The sequence below is a fragment of the Battus philenor genome, unplaced genomic scaffold, assembly GCF_028537555.1.
Source record: "Battus philenor isolate CCGP_79_NKW_IND1 unplaced genomic scaffold, ilBatPhil1.0.hap1 SCAF_13, whole genome shotgun sequence".
Taxonomy (NCBI): Eukaryota; Metazoa; Arthropoda; class Insecta; order Lepidoptera; family Papilionidae; genus Battus; species Battus philenor.
Genome location: NW_027181675.1, coordinates 3,874,704 through 3,902,054, shown reverse-complemented (window position 1 = coordinate 3,902,054; position 27,351 = coordinate 3,874,704). Strand labels below are relative to the sequence as shown.

The following is a 27,351-nucleotide window of genomic DNA, read 5'->3' as shown; positions in this document are numbered from 1 at the left end:
ATCGTGATTAAACCGTCATATTTCAAACTTTTGTGATATGCTTAAAAAAAATCATTGAGATTAAAAATCATTACCATTATTTTAATACTAAACAAACCATGACGGATCAAATAACACATTTTGAAATTTTCCATTGAAAATGTAAAAAATGCAATGAAAAAGAGATCAAAATTATTTTCTTTTGCCTTTGTAATAGAAATGATCAATGTACTATTTCGTTTAAGTACAATAAATATTTTTTTTATTCCCTAATAACCATATTACATATATTCAGTCTCGAAACATAAAGTCAGGTCATTTTACCCGCTATGGTAGAAAGAGGTCAGGTCAACATTATCATTTCAGCCATAGGGCATTCAGATATAGACTTATTCCTTAGATTTTCAATAGGACTGATTACTGGCCTGCATTCAGCGTCTCCGACGACCTTTTTAAGCTCGTCTTCCACTTTATGGGTTGATATACTGCGCAGCCCTTGGTGGTCTTCTCACCAGAACGTCAAGACCCTAGTGGCCATCTAAATAAGATCATTACAATAATCTATAATCATCAGATCAAAATTAAGCTTACGTTTGTTAGTAACGCATCAACTACCGAGTAGTACTAAGAAGCAACTCAGGTGTTTTTTTGATGATTGTAAAAAATGTATCTATTCTTCGTGGCCTACTTTCTGGCCTGTTTACTGGCATTTCAATTTACTACCGTTTGGTTCGATTACTCTTGTTCTTCTACGAACAACAAGATTTAACTTGGTTAATGTTGACTCGCCTAATTAACTTTATCTTTGTTAACAGAATCACGGACGTGCAGTCGCGCGGCCAAGTGGAAAATAGCCCGCTCTATATCCAAAAGGAATTCAAGGTGAGATAAAATTTTTTATTCTAACACATATTACAAATTCTAAAAATACACAGTTATATTAGCCATGCAAAAGTAAACATAACAAAACAGCCTTAAAACATTGACAAAAAAAGTAAAAAAGGACCAATATTTAGCCACTTCCGCACATGCAGTGGTCCGCCAGCTCACTAATAAATGCGCATGCGGCAAACAATACGAATTACACAACTACCACCGTTAAATCACTCAACACGTGTTTCACCCCTCCACGGGGCATCTTCAGGAGTTATGTTACACCGATTAGTACCAAACACAGAGTCTGAGGGACTCTGCACGGTGCACTTTGTTGCACGACTACCAATGCATTTGCGGAAGTGGCTAAATATTGATCCTTTTCTTACTAAGGATGGACTTCTGCAAAATAACGCCTGATTCCATTAAATATTGACAAAAAAAAATCAAACTGCTGTATAAGAAAAAGATAAAATCAGGAACAAAGTCATAAACGAACACGACGGTTGTTTTTATAAACCATTCTACAATAGACACGCCTACAAGCTAAATATAACATCTAACCATCAGCTTGTTTTTAAGAATGGTTAAAACTAAATCCACTTTAAAATCGGATAAAGTTGCCTGTCCACTGCAACGTCTGCAATAGATCGGGCACCTAAAAAACCACGACGCGCTCTCTATTTCCACTAAAATTATTCAATTGCAGTCTATTCCCATATCATACCCGTTATCTTCATTAGCCGATAGTCGCCCACTGCATAAAAGCACTGACCATTCGCAAGGATAGCCACTATCACCGGTCTTCGGCTGCCTGCATCCCACGATCTTAACTATGCCATCGATCTAGTTTAGGCTCTCAAAAGCCCAAGCGATTTTCCCGCCTACTGCTACTTCAGAGAAGCAATTGACCTTTGTTTGTCTTCAGATCTCCTTATGTCAAATTCAATCTCACAGCAAAGCTCCTTGCATGCCTTGCATAGCCCTCTCCATTGCTGTCTGGTTGACCTTGAAACTTATTGTACGCCCCATCGTCAGCAACCACGTCCCAAATCTAATTTTACACTTCTTTGCCTGATACGTTCATATAAATGTCAAGGTTACAGTAAGAAAGTTTCTTATTATGATCCATTTAAAATAATAATCGACATTTCATGATTTTTACTAACATTATTTTAGACTTTCTTAGTGTCTATACAATACATATATATATACAAGGACTAGCTGTCCTAGTCTATGGTCCGCGCTGCATTTTGTGGGTGTAATTTTATAAAATCCATTTTAGATAACGTGCCTGTTTATAACACTGTATATAAAACGTTTCCACTTATGTTTTCAACCCATATATAAAAGATTTCACCCTCTCATCACTGTATCTCTCAAAAAGACTTTAGAGACTGGAAATTAGAATTAGAAGTATAAATATTTCTCTTACGAAGTCTTGTAGGAAAGAACTTTTACGAAGCTCTACTCGTAAGGGAGTTGAAGGAGCGTCCATTAAAAATAACGCATAGCTTCAAATTATAAACCTTATGGGTATAAAACTTAAACTGTATAAAATTTTAATATTGACAGTTTCTTATATCAACTGTACCGTGCACGAATGATTTCTTGTTTTAGTTAATTAAATCATTAAAAATGATCACAGACAACAGAAGAAGGTGGTGACGAATGGGAGGTGACGCGTTCACGTGTCCATCTCGGAGCTCTAATCGGAAGCGGTGCCTTCGGAAGAGTACACCTGGCTGAACTGGATATGCCTGGAGGGGAAACCACCACCGTTGCAGCTAAAATGTTATCAGGTATACAATATATCATCGGTAGGTTCAGATACAATCTTTCATTTGTGACATCCGATAGACTCGCACTGCAAGGTATAGGTTTCCTCCAAAATTCGCCAGAAAAGTACAATACGCACAATAAATACATTACGTAACATATAATTAATAAAAGATACTAAGTCTGCTAACCTACATAGAGAGACAATTAAGAAATTTCCGAACTTAATTTTAATTTTTAAAATACCTTTTCTTTTGACTTGTCCCGTCATTTATGATGGTCGTGTCCATTTCGAAACGCCTTGGCAGCATCGCTAATAAGCTCTTTCCATATTATCCTATCATCTGCTTTCAGGACAGTTGTAATGAAGAATCCAGTTATTGATTTTACTTGATAAGACTTTCGTGTAGGTGCCCACGTGGTCTTAAAAGACCGGCTACTTTCCCTATAGCCTGCGGCAATTTGTCTAAAATAATCTTAGTACTCGTCGCCTAGCTGGTCGAGAATAAACTTATTGGCGCGTCTTTCATTCGGCAAGCGTTACTTTTTATGGATACTATACGCCATTTAATATAATTAAAATTAAATATATCAATGTATTGCTGCGTTTCAGAACGAAAATAGCATTGACAATAAAACGTTAAATGCTGTTAGAGTTAAACATTTATCAGACTGTTAATAATGTTCATTCAAAACTATCGCTTACTTTGTTTGAAGACAAGAAACAAGCAGACAATAGCAAATAATATACAATTAAAGTTAGCGAACTGTAAATCTGTCATTTAATGCTTTCAGAAAGCTAATAGCTCAACATACAATTAATTTAGCACGCGAGAACAATTAGCATTATGTAAAGACTAGGAAATGAAAGTAGCTTCATAGCTGTTTCTTAACTGTTTAGTATAAATAATTTAATGATTGTAATTGTTATATTTTGTATAATCACACTTGTTCCCAAAATCACTTTCTTAGGATTAACATTACGGAATAAGAAAATTCTTATAAAGCTTTAAGTCTGATATCACACACAAGTTGTAAATAAAAAAATAAAAGTGCCGAAAAAGCATAAACACAAACATAGCTTGAAAGTTGACAAATTTTCTAGCTAAAGGAATCAAATCTTTTAATTAGCTTTGCCTTTCGAACAGCTTTAACAATATTGGAAAAAGTTTTTTTTTCCATAAAAGATCATTCTTTTTTATTTATTTCAATTTCTACGTGTATTGAGTATACGTATATACAATAAAGCTTCATAAGATATCTTAGCCCTCTGTGTTTTAATTTTTAAATCTTAAATAAAAAGTATATGATTAAAATGATCTTATTATAACATTCAATAGTTTTTAGTTGATCTCAATGCGAGGAACTTGGTTTGTTGAATCCTTTACATAGTTTATATTATAATTTACATAACAAAAATTGTTCAATTTTATTAAAAAAGAGTAACTGTGGAATGTCTGGTCGGCTCTTCTCAGCAGATCGGCATTCCAAGCCTTATAATGTTTAAATAACCGATGGCTCTTAGAGTTTTTGAGCGATCGAAATTCGTGGAACGTGGAACTTTTGTCGACTCATTTAGATGGTTGATATCTAATATATAAAATTTCCATGTCACAGTGTTAGTTACCGTATTCCTCCGAAACGGCTTGACCGATTTTTACCAAATTTTATATGCGTATTCAGTAGGTCTGAGAATCGGCTACTATCTATTTTCCATACCCCTAAGTGATAAGGGTTGTTCACCCTTTAAAAAAAAATTTTTTTTGACGAAATTTTTTGTTTTTATTTCTTTATGATACAACATACAAAAATACATATAACTCTTAATTTTCACCCCTCTACGATCAACCCTTATTTTTATTTGTTAATTAATAAATTCATTTTTTTGCAAAAACAACGTTTGCTGGATCAGCTAGTTATAATGTATATATCAATAATTGTTAAATTTGATTCAAAAAGAGCAACTTTTGAGTTTCTGGTCGGATTTTCTCAACAGATCAGTATTACGGAGCCGGTGGTTAATTACTACTTATTATGTTAAAATAATCGACGATTAAAAAGTGCAAGTTAAATATTTTTTACACCGCAAAGCTGTACAGAAATCGGATAAGTAGTTTCCGAGGTTATCCCAAAAATATTACTTCAACAATGATTTTAAAAATAATTTATATCAATCTATACAACCCAGTTAAAAAAAAATATTTTTGTGAGAAAATCAATTATTTATAACAATCATTTATCGGAAAACACAGACCTATGTACTACAATATATCTCAAACAGCCTTAGTGTACCTCGCGTTATTATTGTGTTATTTTGCATCTAGACATTTATGCTAAAAATGTAATGTGTTATAGACAACGCAGCTGAGGAAGAAATGCAGGATTTCCTTCGTGAGATAGTAATGTTAAAACATGTGGGTCACCACCGGAACGTTATCAGGCTTGTGGGTTGCTGTACTACGAAAGCGCCGCTGATAGCCCTCCTGGAGCACGCGCCAAGAGGAGACCTGCTTTCACTTCTACGAGCTGCTAGAGGAAGACGGAAGACAGACGTACAGCGCTTTGACGCTAAGAAGAATTGTGACGCTAGCGACAGGCCTGCTGTAGGCGAATGTAAGATCTATTATTTATTTTTAATACTAATAACCCAAAAATATCCAATATTATTCCATTTAAAACCTTAATTCATTTCGTTAAATTTATATTTATTATAAGCCAAATGAATATTTCTAATCATTTGTAGAACAAATAGTAATAAATACAGAAATACTTTGGTGTCAACCAAAAATTTTATAGGTATATGCCTTAATTTTATATATACGTAAGTCATTACACTACGTGCTTATTCCTAACGCCATCTCATCAACATTTGACTGAAAAATTATTTTATTTTATTTTTTAACAAAATAATACGATAAATGAACCAATATAGCAATCCTTAGCATGTCTACTGGAATTAGAATTATCATTTTTCTTTCATTACGTCTCGTAAATAAATCATTTTTTACGATATGTAAGTATACTCAGCATAATCAATACATAATATTAATTGTAATGTGATTCCTTCATTTAAATCGCTTTCATTTCTTAATTATTTTTGTAAGATAAAACTCGTGAACAACTCCTCCTATTTCGAAATTTTCGTCTGCATTTTCATTAAGACTTCAGGTAAAAACCTTCATGAAAGATATTAGAAAAAAACGGGGACAAAATGGGAGAAAGATCACTATTCATTTTCTATATTTCTAAAAAAAGTGTGTTAGGATGTGACTGAAATCTTGCAATATACGGAACAGAAAAATTGTTTTTGTACGATGTTAATTTTTAAAACATATCAATAAATAACGTGATCACGTTGATTTAGTAGTAGATATATATATATTACATTTGACTGTGACAAACTAATTACTTTTGACATTACGAAATTCGTTGAAGTAGATAATTAAAAATAAAGATGTGAAGAATAATAATAGACTAAAAATAACGTCCAAGGCGTCAAACTCAATGATTATTAAACCACAGATCCCCTCACAAAGGAATAATAAATGTAACGATGGATTAAAATTAACATTTATATTTGAAATGAAATGAGCGGATAAATAAGTGTATAATTTAAAATTAAATATTTGGCAACAATTAATTACTTTCTTTGTGCATAATTAATTTCCTCTAACACGAAATTAAGCAAATGCTCGTTATACACATCAAAAATTCTTAACCTGTCCAAAATTTATTAATGAAAATGACAATATGTATTAATTTTAATTGTTATATATAAACAAACATAAACAAATATCAAATACAGAAGTATTTAACATAAGCCTACAAATCTGTCATTAGAAATAATTTAGAATTAACCGCTTAAAACTAATTGAATATAAAAATTAATATATTTCTCTCATCACACTGTCACTAGAGAACGTCATCACTTTTTTTTCTCTAAGTATGCTATTATCTAGTATTTTGTAGAAAAATATTTTTTTAAAAATGCACAATATCTTGAAAAATTTCAAGATATATAATGATTATTAAAACTGCGCATTTGACAGTTCGCTATGAACTTCGCGCGTTCGACAGTTCACATACTACATCTTTATGTTGTTGTATAATCATCGATTAATAATGATTGAAAATAAAATTATTTTATTTCACACAAATACACACAATAAATATAGTGATCACTCTTAAAAATGTTACATTTTTTATAATTATTATTGGAATGTGACAATCAAAATCTACAGGTACAGTCACTGAATATAGCTATTTAGTAAATAAACACACTAAATAAGGCTTACATTTCTACCCATATAATTAAAAATACCAATAAATAGTCTGACAGTTAATATTGTTTAAAATAACGCACTTGTATAATTTTAGACATATTTTTATATTAACCAAAGAGGTAAAGGCTCCTTAATCTTATTTTAATGTATTTTAATCATATCCGATAGATCCGATCCTGGTACCCTGTTTATTCATAGCAACCACAAATCGACTAACATAATCTACAAATCATCAGTTTTTTTTTTGTTATAATCGGTATATATTCTCGCAAAAAAAAACGATTTCAGAACAGCTTTTACTTTTAAAACTTTGATATAATATCCCATTGTATAGAACATTAATAAAGAGATTCGTTGTGAATAAAATCGTCGTCGTTGTTCCAGTCGATTGACGCTCATTGTGAAACTTAGGCCTCCTTCAAATATATCTATGGGAGAAAATACCTTAAATCACAGTGTCGTATTATGGTAAACAGAGGACACTGCTGACTATTCTCTAGAAACTTTTTTGTGAGCAGTGGCAATTCTATATAATTAAATCACAAAGTGTGAATTACACGAGATTTTATCCCATGAATGGAACTCGCTACCGGAAGTCTCAATCCTCTACCGCTGAGCCAACTACTCATGTTAATAAAGTCCAAGACAAAAATAAAAGTACTATTTATCTATTGTAGTTTTTATTGTTAGTTTTTATCGTACAATGCCTGTAAGATTGATCTTAGCAAATTTTCATTTTGTCACTTTCACTAATATACTGTATATTTAAATAATTCATCTACTTCTATATTTTTTATAATTATCCTAAAGATTAACTATAAATAGCTCTTAAGGGATAAGCTTTTACTTTTTTGCATCGTCCTTTACAAATATTTACATCTGACTGACTCAACAGACTTCTGTTTTGTTTGATATATAGTTAGTTAAATTTATTTCTAGATGCATTACATTATAAAGAAAATTACAAATTTAGTTATCAATACAAGAAACCACCCGTTTTTATATTTAAGCTTTCAACTTATAGCGTGAGAAAAACAAGCATTCATTTGTAGACATAGTTTGAACACCTTTTTATGATTTTTTTTAACGACTCCATTTTAGACGTCTCGTAACTCTATTTTAGACCTCTCGTACTTTCACAGGGATACTATTACATTAATAATTTCATCATAGAATTCTTCTATTTACATTCTCATCTTTCTTTCATCTTGATATCAATTATTCTTTCTTCTTTTATTCCTTACATATTCTTTCATTCATTTTTTTTGTTCCGTTCACACCTCACCTAACTTTCGACGCCTTTCCTCATCGAATTCTACAGATATTACATATTATGGATTACTTTATTTTTGGCCTTTTACTTTCTTATACATTATGCATTTATTTTAAATTACACATTTTTATTCATTTCTACTTTTTCTTTTCTTTATATTCTTAGTACTATATCACAGATTTAATAGCTTATTACAGGTCGTTTCTCTATGATTTTTATCTATTTATCCAACTTATTTATCCTTTTATACGCTCTCCTATGACGTTCTTGAAATACTCCAGGAAGGTCACCTTTTAAAATACCTTTTTACTTAAATGCTAATATTATTATTATCTGTGCCAAGATTAAGTATCGTTTGTATTGTACCTATAATTTTACTGTGAATTTAATGTAACAAAATGATTTTATCGTCAATTTAGCCGTAGGATATCCACTGCTGGAAATATCTCTTCTGTAGATTTCCAATAATACCGGTTTGAAACGGATTTCATCAAGCTTCTTACGACAATCTTAACAAAGTCGTCGCTCTACCTTGTGGGTCTACGTTTCACTTGCCTATGGTACCGTGGTCTCCAACGTGAATCAAAACCATAAAGCCCTAGCAGCCATCTGTTGCTATGAAGCCTACACGTTGTCACTTCATTCGCCAATCCATTAAATGATGTCGGTTATTTTCATGTCTGTAAAAAAAATTAAATAGCTCCATATGGATAACGACAAACAAAAATATATTTTCTTCTTAATATAACACACATGTTGCTTAACATGATTATTTTCTTTCAGCGGATTACATGAACTTCAGCAGTTCTGACCCGGCGTTGGCAGAAGACAAGCTGTACCGGGAAGATGTCACTCAAAGGATGAAGGACCATTACGTAGCTGAACCAGCTCTGCAACTTGACAGTGGTACTATGCGAGACTATGCACTACAGGTCGCGATGGGCATGAGACACTTAGAAGATCGAGGAATCACGCACCGGTGAGTTAGAACTACGTACATTCAGTTCCTCCCCTATTTTAATGTCAAAAGCATTGTTTAAGTTTATTCTGTCTCTTGTCCCAGCAGTAGCGATTTCCGAAATGGTAATAATAACTATCGAAATTCTCTGACAAAAGCAATCTTGATTCGAACGCGAATTTAGCGACAATCCAATCAAGGTCCTGGAGGTCCCTGCGCTTAGTCACTCAATGGAGGATCCTAATTAAATAATATAACAGACACAGACTCCCGGGGAAGCTCTCAGGCTTTGTTTTGTAAGAAAGTCTTGGCTTAGTGCGTTATACAAAAATTTGTATTCGTTACCTTAGATATAACTTAACTGGTTTTAATTATGAATTGATGCAAATAAAAACCAAATTCTGAAAAAAACAGCTTATATCGTCAGGTAGATAATTAGGCAGGAACACGACTTTTTGAAATAAGTATCATGTAAGTAGTAAGTTTCTTTTTAACAACTAAAAAAATAAATGCAATTTTAAAATTTTTAAAGAATTTTTTTTTCAAAATATCACCTCGACAATCTATAAATCGTTAAATGAATAAAGAAAACAGTATTAGAATTCTATTTTCGAATTTTAAATTGTAATTTCTTTTCTTTCTGTTATAAGTTTTAAAATGGCTAGCTAAAAGATCGAAGAAGTTTTTACAATTAGAACTTTGCTTTTCAAATCGAAACAGTTCAAATTATTTTATTACTATTTAATATTTATACGATCAGTTAATATCAAAAATCTTTATATTTTATTATATGACAGATATCCACCACTACACCTTGACACTTGACGAAATGTCAATTTTTTTAACAAAATTTTCTCAATCATCTTTTGGTAAAATAGCGAAAATCATTTCATGGATTGACTCGTCATGTACATGGATTTAGACTGTTTACTTCACGAAGATTCACAAAAACGATTCAATGATGTTATTGTTATTGAATATTGTAAAATTATTCGTTCGAATAATTCATTTCATAATAAAAATGTGACACATGGCGACATCCCACTGAAGCCATAAATCCGTGATATCCATATAGGAAAACAGTTCTTGAAAACCCGTATATGTTTCATGTAAAAATCATATTGAAGCACAATATATTTATTTTCAATTCTTCATTTAAACTATATACGACGGTAAGAAAAGAGATCAGCGAACAAAAGCAAAAACAAATCATGAGTAAATAAATACAGAATAATACTTGAACACGATCGCGTGAACAATTGCGGCATATTTTTCTTCATGGCTGAACTTTGATGTGAGACGTTTTGAGGTCAGGAGTACCGGGAATATTCCGGATTATTCCGAGAAAACCCGCCCACAGCCGAGCTCCCCGGTTAGATTTAATTTGGTAACAAATAGGCTCTCCGGGAGACGTCCAATTCTTGGGGTTATTTGCCATCTCATTGCGTTAAATTTTATTTATACGAATACAAAGAGAACAGACTAACTGTTTCTACATTCTTTGAAATTTCTACTATTTACTTTTTTTAACTGAAGGTTTAAAAAAAATAGTGACACTTGATAAAATGATAGCATTTAACATTATTTTTTTTATAAAAGAATACTGTTTTGTTTCATTTGACATAAGGATAAATGTTGATGTTTGGTTATACGTGTAAAACCTTTAAAAGGGGTGAATGTATCGTTCACTTGCTGGTAATTTATATATGTATAGAACGTCAAAAAATCAATAGTTTCAGAAATAATAAGTGACGTAAGGACATTAAAATGAAAATAAACTTTTGCATAATTCGTATCATATGAAAATTAAATATTGTTTATTATATGTCCCTGCAAATCTTTTACAGTATAATAACATTATTAATAGTAACATATTGACATATTTATATATATATATATATATATATATATATATATATATATATATATATATATATATAGCTTTTATATATATATAAGCTATAAAGGTTTTTTAAGAATTGAGCTATACCTTCAACCCTTTATAGCTTTTACACTTGTATCCAATCACCCTGAATATGAATTTAAATATAGTTAATTGTTACTAACTGCAGCATTTATGTTACTGTGTAAAGATTAACAACGTCCAACTCGGTATCAGAATAATTAAAAAAATTTAAAATATAAGAATGTGTTTGAACACAATTAACAACAGCAAAAGTGGTGTAATTAGCTAATTACAAGCTTTAATTATAAAGATGGTATTTTTAATTTAATACTTAAATTTCGCTCTAGATTTTTTAGTACATTGTGATGTTTTTCTTAATGATAAATTTTAATCAGAACAGTACGAAGGCTTTTTAAATTAAGAATGTTTCGATAATGTAATTACTACGGACTTTGTACTATTAGAACCTACGGGCCTTTCATATTCCTATAAAAAAAACTATTTGTATGACATGTATAATTTTATTTATAGATTAATTGTGGAATAAATATGAAGCCACGAAGTCTAAACAGACTAGATTAAAATTTTTTATAAAAAGGAACATGTCTAATATCGAAGCAAAATATGAAAAAATAAAATGCAACCAACACAAACTTTTTGGGAGCCGCTCGACATACGAGTTGTATTTATATATAATAGCGAAATCACGTACTATTCCCTAATAAAATATTAACCCTATGATTGATAAATACTGACCGAGGTCACAGATAAACAACACTATTAAATTACAGCGGGCGAACTGTCAAACGCGCGAAGTTCAGAGAACTGTCAAATGCGCAAAATCACAACAATTATTATAATTTGTTCTGTAAATTATGTAATTGGCTAAAACAATAAATGACATCGTAAATACGTTCTCAAGTTATGGCGTTATTATAAGAAATAGGGATTCGTTTATATATACAGATTATAAATTACAAGTGCCATCAGAGGTCCGTCAAAGAAATCTGTAGATACCGCATTTGTTATTTAATCTAAACAAACGACTTCTCTAACGAGCTGAATTCATCTCAGCTTTACATAATCTCTTACCGGATTACGTTGTTGGTATCGAAGATACATAAAAACATGATTTTAGGTCACCGAATTGTAACATATCGATTGAAAGTTACGAGACTGATCAGGGTACTTTTCCTTCACGTCTAAATGTTTTATTAATATTAAAAATGACTGGAGATAGATTATCTACTGTTGGACAAGTGCTATAGGGGAGGCCTATAATAAAGATATATCAATACAACTACTTCCATCAAGCCTCTTCCTACGATATTAACAAGATTATCACCACGTGGGAGGACGTCTTTCGCTGCGCTTGACGTTTCATAATCACCAGCCAGAACTAATCTAAATAGGCCATCTGTAATTCGCGCTATGTTACCTGACTCAAGCAAAATCAATTGATCTCTTTACTTCTGATTCAATCTCTTAGAAAAATCCCGGGCATAGCCCCCAAGGTGCCTTTATAACATAAACATCCACAATTTCACTAATACGTCAATGGCCCCTTACACTATAGAGTGATTCGTAATAGGTGTAAACACTTAAAAGGCTTTTAATAAGACTAAACATTCACCGTATAGTTGATTTATTGTCAATTAATGTTTTGTATATCCTATCCAAAAATGAAAAAAAAATAAGAAAAAGGTTTATCAAAATCGGATTTTGACATTTTGAAATAAATTATTGTTTACAGTCATAAATAAATTTAAAATAAATTAAAGTGCCATATTTCAAAGTGATCACTTTAAAGGGAGTTTTTAGAAATAGGTGGTAAAGCTTTAAAGCTTATTGCTGATCAATGAGCTTTACATTCACGTCTTAAAAACTTTTACACTTGTAACCAATAACTTTGTATATTTCTTTTTACACAACCGAGTCTGTCCCCTATGACTAATAACGTTATGATATGGATAGATCTTGATACCGTTAAAGATAAAAGGAAGGTTGTATTTCAAATGAGATGAGAAATATTACACGGCCTTCTAAAGTACATAATCTGCCAAATCCGTACACGAGAATACCTACAAAATACAGAGACCGCGGCTGAAATAAACATCGGGCCGATTACCCGAGTTCAATAACATTTCTTAGATATTCGTCCTCGAGGAGAAATTCTTGACATAAATTTGTGCCATTGATATTCGGTCCTTACCTGGGGAAAACTTTACGTCGCCGAAACTTTGTCTGAGGCGAGCTCGTACTGGAAATAGTTTATTCAAATTATATAGTGAAGTAAATGTCATAATGTCGTAATAATTTCCTTTAAAATGATGTTATTAATTTTGTATTACCATAATTCTATTATGAATAGATGAGAGTAAATTAAAGTGACACTACTGTGGTTTCTACCTCCTTAAGCAACCATGATGGTCATTCTTTATAAGCTCCTCCTTTTGGGGTCGTTCCCCTATCTTAAATCTATTATATTATAGAGATATTTATAGAGACTTTTGTTTCAATGTTTTTTCAATACAAATTTTCAATTAGCGTTCTCTTAAGTCATTCTTCACATTTTCTCATTTACTATTTTCTTTCATTCACAAAACTTACATATCTCTTCCTTCGCCACTGTATTTTGCTTCACAATTTTTAATTTTTATTTTTTTTATTTCTTGTATTATAATTATTTTGTTACTTGACTATCTTAAATTTTTGTTTAATCATTTTATTTTCAATTTTATCTATTACGTTTTTAAAAATTAGTGACGGCTTTCTGTGCGCTGTGAATGGTACCGGTACCTTTTGTTGCCGCAGTCTTTCACCTTGTGCTCTCTTGGGTAGACTCGCTCCAGGGTATGTTTTGTTCACGTTAAGCCTGAAACCCTCGTGTTTCTTTCACGATGGTTGCAGACCACGTCGATTCATTATAGCCTTTTTTCACCACACGGATTAAGATGGTGGAAAGAGTATTTTTAAAACAAAAAAACACGATATTGTCGCACTTCTGTTGCGATGACAAACTCGTTGCAGTAAACGATCTGCGATCGCTACAGTTGCAAAATGGACTTAATTGAGGAAACATTATTAGCCACGTTGTCTTTGCTGCTGCTTTTGAGTGAGCAGCTGAAATGTTAGCAACGAAAACAGAAAACAGAGTCGATGTTAGATGCACCCATTAAATAATGAGATATTACTTGGTGGACATTATGTAACAACGTTTAAAAACGCTAGTAAGTTGCAGTGATGTACGGTTTTCCTAAATCATTCCCAAGCTTTATTACTCCTTAAAGATACTTTAAACTGTGATAGGCAAGTTTGAAGATCTAGAAACCAATGAAAAATATAAAATATAAAAAAAATATAAAAAGAACAGACAAAATAGATAAAGAGGAGAAAAAAAATAGAATTGAAAAACAAACTGTACTGGGATGTAAAGAAGTAATTTACTATAGTATTTTAGGAGCGGAAGAAAAGGTCGTGTTGTGTAAGGGGACAAGTCAAGATATTGTGACGAAAAATAGGAAAATAAGGAGAGAAAAAAATTACTAAAAGGAACGTGAAAAATTATTTAACACAATAAAAATACCTTACCCCGCCCTAGAAAGAGTCGAACGAGAGAAAAAAATTGTAATAGAATTTTCGTACCATTTTCAAACAATACCGGACACAGGCGCCCAAAGAAGAGTTCCAAAAGTTTATTAAGTCTGGAGCAAATTATAACAAGCTCGTATTTATTAATGATACTAACCTAATGTTAGCTACATTTTGGAACTAAAAGTGTAAATTTCACTTATAGATAAACACAGCCAGCATTAAAAATAATGTTAGAACTTGACACTTATCAAGGATTACAAAGTTTATGCGAAAAAATATATTAAAAGAGATATTTACTGATTTACAATGTTGCAAAAATTGAAATAAAAATAGAGTTACGAATAAACAAATGATCCCAGTCCATCGAAATCAATTCAGAGTAAATTTTAGAAATTTAAAGATGACTACATCAGCATCATATAAGCCGATTGATGCTCTGGAAGGCATAAACCTCGCACAAAGTTCGCCACCATGATACGACTTCAATTATCTGGTCGGCCTACCTAGCGAGGGCCTACTCTCGCCCTATCTACCAGCTCGTGGTCGCAGGTCAACAACCTTTCGGCCCCAATGACCCTCGGTGCAATGTACCCCTCGCACCAAATTAGACGAGTAATTCTTCGAGTTATAACGTTGACCTTTTTTCTACGGATTTCATCATTTCTCATCCGACATCGCAGCAAAGCTCTAGTGACCTTGAGCCATCCCATAAGGCCCGCCGTAAACGACTGTGTCTCTTTTCCGTAATTCCGAATATTTAAAGATAATTACGTCAAGTTCGGTAAGCGAGAAGACGGCGATGTAGGGAGGCGGGTGACACGTGTAACCACAGGGGGTGGAAATCATAACTATAACGGAGTTGTCAGCAACACCTAATAATTACCGGCGCTTTTGAAGTCACTCTTATATTAAATGAGATATAAAAATTCAACTCAACAAAATTCAACCTTTTTATTTGAGTTGGCTGGTAGAAAATGGTTATACGGAATTAATCCCGCCATTACATAGTATGTATATAGAGAGAATAAATATATGAATACAGGGTGATTGGTTATAGATATACAAAAAAATCGTTTGCTGTAAATTAATTTATGACAAACCCTATCCAAAAATCAATGATTTCAGAAATAATATATGTAACGTAATATTAATACGGTGATACATAATATGTCCGAAATTCTTATTGTTTACTGTCCTTGTAGAATTAGAACTTCAAGAAGATTTAAAATAGGTATAGAAACTTTTTGCTGATTATTACACCATTTATTCACCACTATCAAGCATTTACAAAATTTATTGAATTGTGGTATTTTGTTGTTTTTTGTCTTAGTAAATCCTGTATAAATTTCTAAGACATGTAAACGTATGGTTATTTATACGTTGTGATTAATTTAATAACATAATATTTTTATTAATTGATTTTGATACACCATCGACAATTGCGCTTAAATACAATAACTATATACAGTAATGTAATGATATTGATCGTAGCAAACGATTATAATAGATATATATTTACCGTCTGATCAGTGGTGGCCCAGCAATAAAGGACTCTTAAGTTCGTGGGATTAATTCCCGGGATACAATATTATATAATTCACATTAATCATTTATGCGTTAATAATATTCCCGCCTGCCAAGCGATGATTATGGTTTATCCCTCCATAGATATCTTTGGGGTAGATCTATGCACCGCAATGAGCGTGTATGGGCTTTCTTGATATGTAGTATATTTATAATTATAAAGACGTCTATAACAATTACAAAAGTTTAATATGTGCTACTAATTCATTAAGTATAGTAAACTTACTTATTGAATCAAATTAAATAAACAACTTTGGTAATATAATGTCACTTTAGAAGCGCTTGATTCAATATGATCAAAAACACATAACACTCACATGGGGATTGAATAATATGTCGGAGGAATTATAATTAAAACATATATAGCCACAAGTAATTCCTAACCAAATTAACGTAGTGAACATTAACATAACGTATGAACATTTAAGTGAAGCGCCTGCAAAAATAAATTAGCAAAATCACGTTCTCACATATTTGAGGCCAAATTTTGTAAAAAAAAAAACCTTTTAGCGAATTTAAATAAATGATATGCGATTTTATTATAAAAAGTTCGCACCAATAATATAAGAAATTTGTTTGACCTCGTGCGCACCTCGCCATCGACCGACGGGAGTTATTCCCTAAACCGTTGCTAGGCAACGCTGACCCGTCTTAAAAGTAAAATATTAATATTGACTTTTAATGGCATTGCCTTGTTGAACGACAGGAAAATATTTGTTTAACAAAATTTAAATCTGGAGTACTTACTTATTTACGTTTTCGTGTAATGTTTATGGAGGTTCTTTTAGACGTAGTCATAATTAACTTTGACGGATTTCATCGACACTTAACATTGTATTCATAGACTACATTTATGGGTTTTAAGAAGTTTATTACTTAACGAAGATAAAAAAATTTTTGTGCACTACATTCATTATTCATAGTGGATGAGATATAAGAGATACTCAGGTCTTTCTTCTGTTATATACAACACTCTTCATGTTATATAATCTAGTAATTAATACATTATTTTTATTATTAATATCAACTGAAATATGGTACAGATTCTCGAAAGGATTAGTAAATAAGTTTAATAAGTATTTTTCATTATCAACATTATTGTTTTAATTATAAAATGTCCACTATAAATAGACCTCCCCCATTGTTTTCAATAGATACATTTATTTTTAATAAAAAAAAAACCTTTTTTGTTTAAACAAGCGTAAAAAGATGGATTTTAGGGCCTAGGAGCAGACTAATCGACCACGGAAAACATAGAGAAGAATTTTTTGTAATAGGTGATGGAATGTTCATGTCATTTAATAGAACAATAACCTACAGAACTGTGCAGTTTATCATGATCATAACCATCATCATAATTTTGTTTACTTTTTTGTATAAAACATGTGTCAAAACAATAGCCTCAGCTTATTTATATCCACTATATAAGACTAACCATTCATTCACTCTCAATAACTACTTTTTAACAATTATGGTATTAACACCGTTATCAGAAGAAAAAAGAACACTTAAAGGACAGAAGAAAAATATGCAAGCGAAAGTAATGACGAACGACGCGTCTCCCTGACGTTTTTCCGTTTTATAGTACATGGAACATATGCCACAATTAAAGCTGGCCAAATATTCCAGTGATTACTGTCCCGAAGCTAAAATCATGATGATGATTGTTAATGTAAAGATCAAATAAATTAAATAATAAATCACGTAATTACGTTTTAACAGCCTTACCTTACGTCTGTTTTCAGAGACTTGGCAGCTCGTAACATACTGGTGGACGGTGCCGGGGTGTTAAAAGTGGCGGACTTCGGGCTCTCCCGTTCCGGGGTGTACGTCCACACGAGGTCTCGGCCGGTGCCGCTGCGATGGTTGGCACCAGAGGCAATATTCCACGCGCAGTATTGCAGCGCCAGTGATGTCTGGGCCTTTGCGGTTTTGTTATGGGAGATCGCCACGTTAGGTAAGTACAGAGCTCTTCAAGAACTTTGGACACTGTGTACCTAACGACATTTAGAGCTTTACCGAATTTAAGATGACATACCACTAAAGGCGTGTAGCCTTAACCTATTTAAAGTATAAATAAAACTTAGGTCAAAATTATTTCAAAATAAACATTTGCTCAACGAGCCATGTAGCCGCACTCGGGATTTCCCTATGAAATTAAATCAGGAACGTAATACGGAAACTAACGAAAGTACTTAGGCCAGGGTATCTTAAAGTTGAAGTAGCAGTGGACAGACTATACAGCGCGCAGACCAAATGGTCGCTGGAGCCTTGGGGAGCGGGGTTCTGGAGTGGAGACCGCAGACCAGCAAACACGGCGTTGGACATCCAATGTAAAAAACAAAAGAAAAAAAAACAATAAAATAACCGTACTAAATAAAGAAAGTAATTTTAAACAAAATGCTGTTAAAAGTTAAAAATAATCTATTTTAGTAATAAAAACATTTCAAGAATTATGATATATCAGAAATATCTCCTCTTAGTTATTTAAAATAATGATGTTAATACAGACTCATGAATACAAGCGACACCTATGATATGGGTTTGAAAAAAGAACATGATGGCGCTTATAGGGAACAGATCATTAAGTTCACATTTTATTTCTTTTAAAAGTTTTTGGTGATGTTTTATAGATGGCGCTTTTTCAAAGTTAACGCACATTGTTTTGAAATAAAATTTAGCTCTATTTAATCACTTGCTATTAATTAGCTAAAATTACTACCACTTCTGAACGCGTCACTGATCCGTATTGATGACCATCATCATAGTTTCAGGCGACATCCATAGTTGGACATGACCTCTTTTCTATAAACTTCCAATAAAACAGGTAGTTTCAGAATCTTCCGACTTGTTTAGGTCGTCCTATGCTGCGCTTTCCCTTCGTAGCCAACCTTTCTGCGTGCCATTTGGTATGCCCACTGTCATTTCAACTTACCAATCCGCTGGGGTTAATAGGTTATCGTCTTTCGTCTACAGATTTCCTTTTCTCGCAGAGAAATCCCGACCAAAGGTCTTCATGGCTCCTTGAGCGACTGTAAGTTTCTTTGCCAGTAATATCTAGAATGAGAAATCTCATTTCAGTTCGTAAGGTTGAACATTGGTCGTGGAATTTCGTTTTAAGGAACTTAGAGATATATATATACATGACCGAACGCTGTTACTTTGAACAACGTCGATAGATGGCGCAAGTAGTAGATTGCATCACAGTTCACAATTATGTCTGAATTAACTAACTAATAATAATCAAAGGTGACACGAATACAAATATACATCAATTTAAATGAAATAATTCTTATTTTAGGAGGCTTCCCATACTCAGAGTTAAGCAATCATCAAGTACCGACGTTCCTGACGGGCGGCGGGCGGCTGCCGAGACCTGCCCGCGCGAGCACCAAGCTCTACGAACTAATGACCGAGTGTTGGGCCGAGAATCCCCTCGATCGCCCGTCCTTCACACTCATTGTCGAAAACCTCACCACACAGAAGCAACTTTACGTAGACCTGGACTGCCTGCTCCCACCTTCGGAAGACAACCTATCCTATTAACTGTTATTGTAGCTTTTACTTTACCAGAATAAGCACCGACAGTGGACTACGGTGACTTATCTAAAGACTGATTTCTAATTGTTGTTATTTATTGCCCCGTCGCATTAAATGAGAATTTTAAAATAGTCTTTTGTCATTAACAAAGCCGCTTATCCTTTAGCGTATATCGTCTAAAAAGTATAACACTGCAGAGAAATCACTTAGCACAAACTTCTTTACTACCGACTGTATATTGAAGAATTCTTCAGGAGTAAAATATTTAGGGAATTTTTACGTGAGCTATAATTCTATACTTTTAAATAAAAGAATATATACCAGTTTAACACAGAAGATACACGGAGAGGACTAAGACTTGTGATCGAAGGTTGCGGATTCGATTCCAAGAATATACACCAATACCTCACTTTGCATCGTGATTACGTTTCAAAAAAACACGACGCAAAGTAAATTAAGGTTTTTTATAGCAAACCGTGTTAAGATCGAAGATAGATTCCAGGGTTACAAAAATACAACTTTTTAAAATGGAAATTGAACAAAGTAAGCAGTTAAAAAACAAAAATAATATAACTCTGCCAATAAATAAATTGGAAAAGTATATACATTTTTCGTAACTGGAAACAACACGTTAAGATTTATATAAATTTATTATTCTCTTTTAAAAAAAGCACAACACACTACATTACAACACACAACGTAATTGAAACTGAACTCCAAAATTAGCAAAACAAAGTGAAAATAAAACTGTGTTAAAATTTTGTTGATTTTTAGTTAGAAAGGGACTCCGCGAGTTTTGATGGCATGGCTCAATTAAAAAACAAAAGTGTAGCTATCTTTTAAAAAAAAAGTAAATTAAAAAAAAATAAAAACTCGAACCCAAAACAAATGCAACCTCAAAAATCTAACGACGCTCAGTGTAAATTAGTACTAATTAAGCAGCGACGGAACTTCAAAAAAAGGCTAAATCTTTTTTAATTCATATTTTGTGCATTAATTGTATATGATTGCTACTGCTCAAAGACAAGTTTTTAGAATAAGGGACCACACTACGATCGCCAACCCATCTGCCAAACGTGACGATTGTGGTATATCTCCTATCCGGGGAAGACCTATCCGTCATCTTTAGGGGAAAGACCTATGCCTTGCAGCGGACATCTATAGGCTAAAACAACGACGACAACAGACCTTGCGAAGGATTATTTGTAGGATAATAAGACAAAGTGGAAATAAATTACTTTATTAATGTATTGTATAAGTGAACACAAAAAAATCGCACGAGTTTGTTGCGGGCTTTTAATTGAAAAATTTCATAATAGGTCAACTCCATCTGATTGTAGTTTTTATCAAATTGGGCTCTAGCATTCCTCTCATAACTTGCACAAGCGGCTACTGTAAACTATACTATGTGGTTAATAAAATATAAAAATAAATAAATGTCAAAATTGGACTGAAATTAAACAAGGCACTTCTTATACACCTTTCCAAAAAAAACCCGTAAAAAATTTTTAAACTGTTCAATATTTGTCAAACCAAATTAAAACTAACCAATACTTCAAAAAACCTAGCCACCAATGCTACATCTTTCAAGATCAAACTTATTTTACGCAATAAACAACCGCATATGGATGTGTTATAAAATTTTGCCTGCATTACAAAAGGTTAAGACATTGCATTGCCTGATATCAGAAAACTATATGGTGTTAATAATTAACTCTTATAAAACGTTAAATACAAATAAAGTATAAGACTACGTAAGCTTTATAAAAACGAAACGATGTTAAGAATTTTAGCAATTATTTATTTTTTATCCTTTTATCAATCAACGAACCAAAAAATCAATATGAATGACCTGATTGATAAATAGATACCAAACTTAACATAAGTGCAATAGAAAATCGTACTCAAAGTAACAAATGTACAAGGAAATTCGACCGCGTATAAATCAGACAAAGAAGGAAGAAAATAAGGAATGTTAATTTTAATGAATAATTTACATTTGAATAAAAAGCTAATGAATAAAGTAAATTTAATCGGTTAGAAAGTTGATACTGCGTTGTACAGAAAAGGAAATATCGTGAGACATTCGAATTATAATCCAAAAGAATTTTAAAGAAAATAATTAGCATCGTGAAGTTACAAATACATACACACAGATTGCATAGGTACATTAATAGAAAGGCACGGTCAATTTGCATTCGCAGATGTGCCCGACTGATTGCTACGAACTGAACGCAATGCACTTGCACTTTCCTTTGCATTTCGCTCACTTGGTGCAAAATGAAGACCAAATACTATAATCGTGTTCGTAAAAATTTCATTTGAAGTTGAAGAGTAAGACTGGCAAAATTTTCTTTTCTTTCTATTAGTTAAAGAACATCAACCAATAATTCCGTTATAAATTTCTATATTTCTGTTATGTAAATATGAGCTTTTAAATACTCTTCTTTTTCAGTGAATGTAATTTACAAATGTTTGGCATTAATAATTCCCGCCCTCAACTTCACAAATGCCTATGACCCTAAGAATGACCCGCTTATGTTTATCGCGAATCCAGTCGAAGCTAATATGCCCGGACATTGGATACCTCTCAGCATTCTTAAAGTTATGTTAGAGAAAAGTACGAAGAGGACCACGAATAAAGTAACGTTGCCTGAAGTTACTACACTTAAACTAACTCAGCCATCAACGATTCCGACAACAATAAGAGCGGTAATTACAGAAACTGCAACTGAAACGTCGGAAATTTCTACTACTGAAGTTGTATCAACAGCCCCCACTGAAGCTCCTTCTGAAGCTGTAACAGAACCCTCTACAGCTGTTCCCACAGAGACAGTACCTGTCACTCATCCGACTGAAACTACCACCATTCCAACTGAAGCACCGACAGAACCACCTACAGGACCATCTACAGAGGCACCAACTACGGAAGCTGTCGTAACATCCAAGCCAAAACGCAGACCACCCAAAGATCGTCATGAAAATCTTGCTTAAAAGTTATTTTCAAACGTACATCATTTTTCTTTGTGGTTAATGATGTGATTAGTTTATTAGTAATATACATAGTGTATGTATTCTATTAAATTAATTCATTTAATAAAATTACTATTTTTATAAAAGCAAATTCCTATCAATACTCCTGATAAGTCTGTAATATTTAGTGATAATCATCTTAAAAACTCGTGAACTCGTCGTCATCATTGTCTTTTCAACCCACAGACCCTCATGGTAAGACTTAGGCCTCCCCCAAAGATATCTATGGGGGGGTATACAATAACCACGCACGTACGCAGTGAACGTTGCCTATCCTCTGAAAACTTGTTAGCAAGCAGTGGCAATTTATAATTTTTGCACTAATTGTGTTGTTGTTTTTATTGAATTCTGGGAATCGAACTTACAACATATTCAACTCCTCTACCGCTGGGTCATCGCTACTCAGAGCATAACATACGCCTATTTTAATAGTTTGCTATGTCCAATACTATTAGAATACTGTGTATCGGATTATATTAATGTGTAACTGTCGATGATTTATCATTATTAATATAAAATTTAAAATTGTTCATGTATTGATGGTGCATTTTTCAAAAAGTTCTTGCTTATATAAGCAATACTCTTTTGAATCAATGTTGCCTGAAGGTCTCTTTTGATTTAAATTTGTCAAAAGCGATCTGCCCCTTTAGGAACGGTCTTCAGAAGTAACATTGGATGGATTATTTAGAATTGGGTAAGTAGAGAGAGAAATTTGGCTGGTAGAGCTGAATGAAAGAAAACGGGTTGTCAGCACCTGGCACCTCTCACTACAATGCCATAGACCCGGCATTTGCACGATTAATCTATGAGATGCTCCGAATTAACGTTTCTCAAATAACAAAAATGAATGTAAGAGATTTCTATCTTACACTAATTAGAATCCCATTATACCGCATTTTCAAAATATTCAGGGTTCATTTTATGACAACCGTGCTTGTGTTTATAATGTTGTATTGAATACATTATTTATAAAAGCAAGATGAACTGAATTTGATTGTTATTTTTTACGACTTTTATGTGTATTTACATTATAATGAGAAGTTTAGAACGAATATTAGATTGTGTTAAAGGAATGTAAAAGACTGTTTAATATCTTTGTCGATCTCGAAATAAGTTTTCTTTATTCGATAAAACTTTTATTAAGATTGTAGAATGCAATACACAGCACGTATATCAAAATCGATTTAATTTATTAAAAACCAATTATTTTAATGAAAAGTCGTAAAGAAACGGTCAATTGCATGTTCAGTTATAGACTTGAGGAACACAATAGCGACATAGGAAACCGTACGCGTATAATGTAACGCCGAAACAAAGGCTATAACAAAACATGAGCAAGACAAAATCCTACCCAATATTACAACACGAAGCAAACAAAGTAAGTTTAATTAGAACGAAACATTTTAAAATATTCACCAGTCGCTTTATCAGTGTAATAATAATATAGCAGGTTTTTACACACGATATATTTCTTGAATAAAATTTCGAAATAATTTTGTAAATATTAAGTACTTTTGTAATATTCGACAGTGGTTACAGAGCATAAAAAAATTAACAAAATAAAATCGTTACAATTTTACTTAAAATTTACTATACTATTCATTTCTTAATAATTGTGTGTTATATATATATATATATATATATATATATATATATATATATATATATATATATATATATATATATATATAATTAAAAATTATAATTAAAAGGGTATAATTTGTTTAAAATTTATACATACTTCACGTGTGTACGTCATAAGAGAAATTTCAAAAGAGACCTAATTAAAATAACTAGTATAAAATGGAGCCTCCCTATAATATCATCATTAAACTTACGTGGCTACGTAAGTTCCAAACGATTTGATAATCCTTTATCTTCTGGATTATTCGTCAGAACAGATCATTTCCAAGCTATATCATCTCTTAAAAATAATATACAGTTTTGTCTCATAATTTTTTACACCAATTCCACAATCGTTCAAAAACATTATAGGCGAAATAATCGTAAAACAATTATTGTTGGTACTCGTGTTTACAAAAGATATATTTATTTTGTACATAACTTTCTGTTACAGTGTTGCCTAATGTTAGCATCAAAACAATAACTGTAATAGCATGTGGACTTTTAGCTCTCTGTTCAGAATGGGTGAACTCACAAGAAGACCCATTGGTCTTTATAGCGAATCCTGTGGAAGCAAAAATGCCCGGACATTGGATTCCTGCCAGCGTAATAAAAGCTATACTTGGCGGGACTGAAACTACTAAAAAGATCGAGCAATTGCGAAAAACTCGTAAAACTACAACACCGTCTACCACTACCACTTCAACAACTACTACTTCAACTACGACAACTACTCCCTCAACAACTACAACGACGACGACGACGGAACCGCCGACTACATCGACTCCTACTAGCACAACTACGACAACTACAATTGCTCCTACAATACCGACTACTACTACAATAACTGCAACAACAACTACTCCGACAACAACCACTCCAACTACAACTACTCCGACAACGACAACTACTCCGTCAACGACAACAACTCCGACAACGATTACCACTCCTACCACAACGACACCAACAACAACTCCTACCACGACGACTACTCCTACGACTACAACTACTCCTACAACGACGACGACAACTACTACTACCACTACTACGACAACAACTACTACAACACCAAAACCGAGACCGCATAGAAAGCCAAAACGAGTAACTGATGGTCATGAAAACTTAACCTAGAATGTAATATCTCATCGCTCCAGGCGGATAGCATAGGGTTACAATTTTTTTTAAATAAACTTATATGATGTTAAATATACTGTATGACTTTAATACCAACACAAATTGCAATCGTCTAAATATGCCTACATAATTAAGTATACAAATTAGTTTTAGTAAAATTGGTAACATTGTTTAACAGGTATCCTTGAAATATTTTTTTAATTACATTGAAAACTGTGGTCTATTTATATTTTCTTTCATTATATTTGACGCAATTAATTGTAATGCCATAAAGTTATGTGCAAATTCTAGATTTTACTACTGTATCTAGTGAAGTTAAGAGGTTGACGTCTGTTAACAGAAACTGCAAACTTGACGAGAAAGAGATCGCATTATAATTCAAAATTATGTACACTTCTCGTTATTATGTAAAGGCCTTACTCGTCTTCTTAATCTGCGAAAGTATCACACTACACCGTATTGCACAATCAGTCTTAACCTCACCAAGTGTCCATGTCATCTTTCTAACCTAGCCTAACCTTCTTGGGTAACAAAACTTATACAAGTAGTAGCTAAAAACAATACAAATAACTATAAAGTAAATAAAACAAAAACTATGTAATCTGTGATGAAATAAAAAATAAAATAAAAGATAAGATAAAGGAAAAATAATGTGATAACCAAAAGTTCTGATAGTAAGGAACGAGGCGAAGGAAGTGAGGCGATGAATGAAAGGTAGAAAGTAAGGAAAAGAAACATAAAAATTGTAAAATGTAAGTAGAAGAAACATAGAGTAAGTAAAGTATGATAGAAGAGCGTGGAAATAAAAAAGAAAAGAAAGTGAATTATAAAAGTTAATAACGTCCCTGTCCCCTAAATAAGATAGAGGAACATGAGGCCCCCAATAGCAGAGCCATTAAAAAAAACCTTCTTGGGTAAACGACGTTTGCTCCCTGCAACATCCATGATGCTGAAGCCCTTCATAAAGATACCTAAAGTTCAACGAGTCTCGAATGATAGCCCAAATGTGGTCTACTGTCGAAAGATATGCGCAGTCAGATGTTTGAAAGTCCATATATGCCATCAGCGGTCAAAATTTTATCCGGTCTATTTCCAGTTCGAAATAGTATAAAACGTTGGCCGAAATTAAGACCACTGGTGTAGTCCTCGAGATTCCTTACTGTATAGAAAACTAGACTAAGCACCTTCTGTGCTAAGCCATCACATTCCAAGCGATAACTGATAGCAGTCAAACAGGATTTTTAATTGACAAAAAGAAATATTTAATCTAGATATTAGACAATGCTTGACCCGCCAACGGTAAATATTTAAAATATGCAAAACTTTACTCGTTAACATTGCAAATTAATATGAATTTATAATACGAGAACAAAGAAAAGTAAAACGTGGGCCAGTAATTATGGTAACAGGTACTCGAAGTAGGGTGGCGACGTCGTTATCTAAAGACAATAAGACGGTCCGCAGCCACCGGGGCATTGCGGACATAAATACCTTAAAAGCATTGTTTGTTTAGCGGCAACTTTTTTTTTCTACCTTATCGCTCTCTGATCCTCGATAAGGAACCTGTCGAGTCAAGCGCCGGCCGACGCTAGGCCACTAAATCGGCAAGAATATTTTCTCCCCAAACTCTAAATTTTATTTTGTATCCTACACACAATCTTCATCGTTACTGTGAAATAAATTAAATCTTAAGTTAATTTATTTGTAACTATTTAATTATAGCAAAGACAGTAAATTTATTACTAGAATATATTATTCATAAGGTTTTTATTTTAAGAAATTTAAATGTAAT

The 27,351-nt window shown here is 32.8% G+C and overlaps 3 protein-coding genes across 3 annotated transcripts in view; all 3 read left to right on the top strand.

Moving 5' to 3' along the window:
• LOC137933517 (fibroblast growth factor receptor 3-like) overlaps positions 1 to 19,830 on the top strand; it is a 163,452-nt gene extending 143,622 nt beyond the window's left edge. Inside the window, exons 9-14 of the mRNA XM_068777475.1 lie at positions 795 to 861; positions 2,501 to 2,654; positions 4,987 to 5,244; positions 8,971 to 9,166; positions 17,975 to 18,186; positions 19,531 to 19,830. Coding sequence (XP_068633576.1) covers positions 795 to 861; positions 2,501 to 2,654; positions 4,987 to 5,244; positions 8,971 to 9,166; positions 17,975 to 18,186; positions 19,531 to 19,775 — 1,132 coding nt within the window. The 3' untranslated portion in view covers positions 19,776 to 19,830. The remainder of the gene's footprint in view (positions 1 to 794; positions 862 to 2,500; positions 2,655 to 4,986; positions 5,245 to 8,970; positions 9,167 to 17,974; positions 18,187 to 19,530) is intronic.
• A 2,507-nt stretch (positions 19,831 to 22,337) lies between these two features.
• Positions 22,338 to 22,763, top strand: LOC137933451 (integumentary mucin A.1-like). The gene has a single exon (XM_068777405.1). It carries the CDS (start codon positions 22,338 to 22,340, stop codon positions 22,761 to 22,763), a length of 426 nt encoding a protein of 141 aa, XP_068633506.1.
• Positions 22,764 to 24,605: 1,842 nt separating this feature from the next.
• On the top strand, positions 24,606 to 25,556 carry LOC137933450 (hepatitis A virus cellular receptor 1-like). The gene is made up of 2 exons (XM_068777404.1): positions 24,606 to 24,648; positions 24,880 to 25,556. Exons 1-2 carry the CDS (start codon positions 24,606 to 24,608, stop codon positions 25,554 to 25,556), a joined length of 720 nt encoding a protein of 239 aa, XP_068633505.1.
• The last annotated feature ends 1,795 nt before the right edge of the window (positions 25,557 to 27,351 follow it).

Coding starts and splice junctions, on each gene's coding strand:
- LOC137933451 (XM_068777405.1), top strand. CDS start 22,338: ATGCCCGGACATTGGATACCTCTCAGCATTCTTAAAGTTATGTTAGAG.
- LOC137933450 (XM_068777404.1), top strand. CDS start 24,606: ATGGAGCCTCCCTATAATATCATCATTAAACTTACGTGGCTAC. Junction 24,649..24,879: donor CATTAAACTTACGTGGCTAC/GTAAGTTCCAAA, acceptor TTTCTGTTACAG/TGTTGCCTAATGTTAGCATC.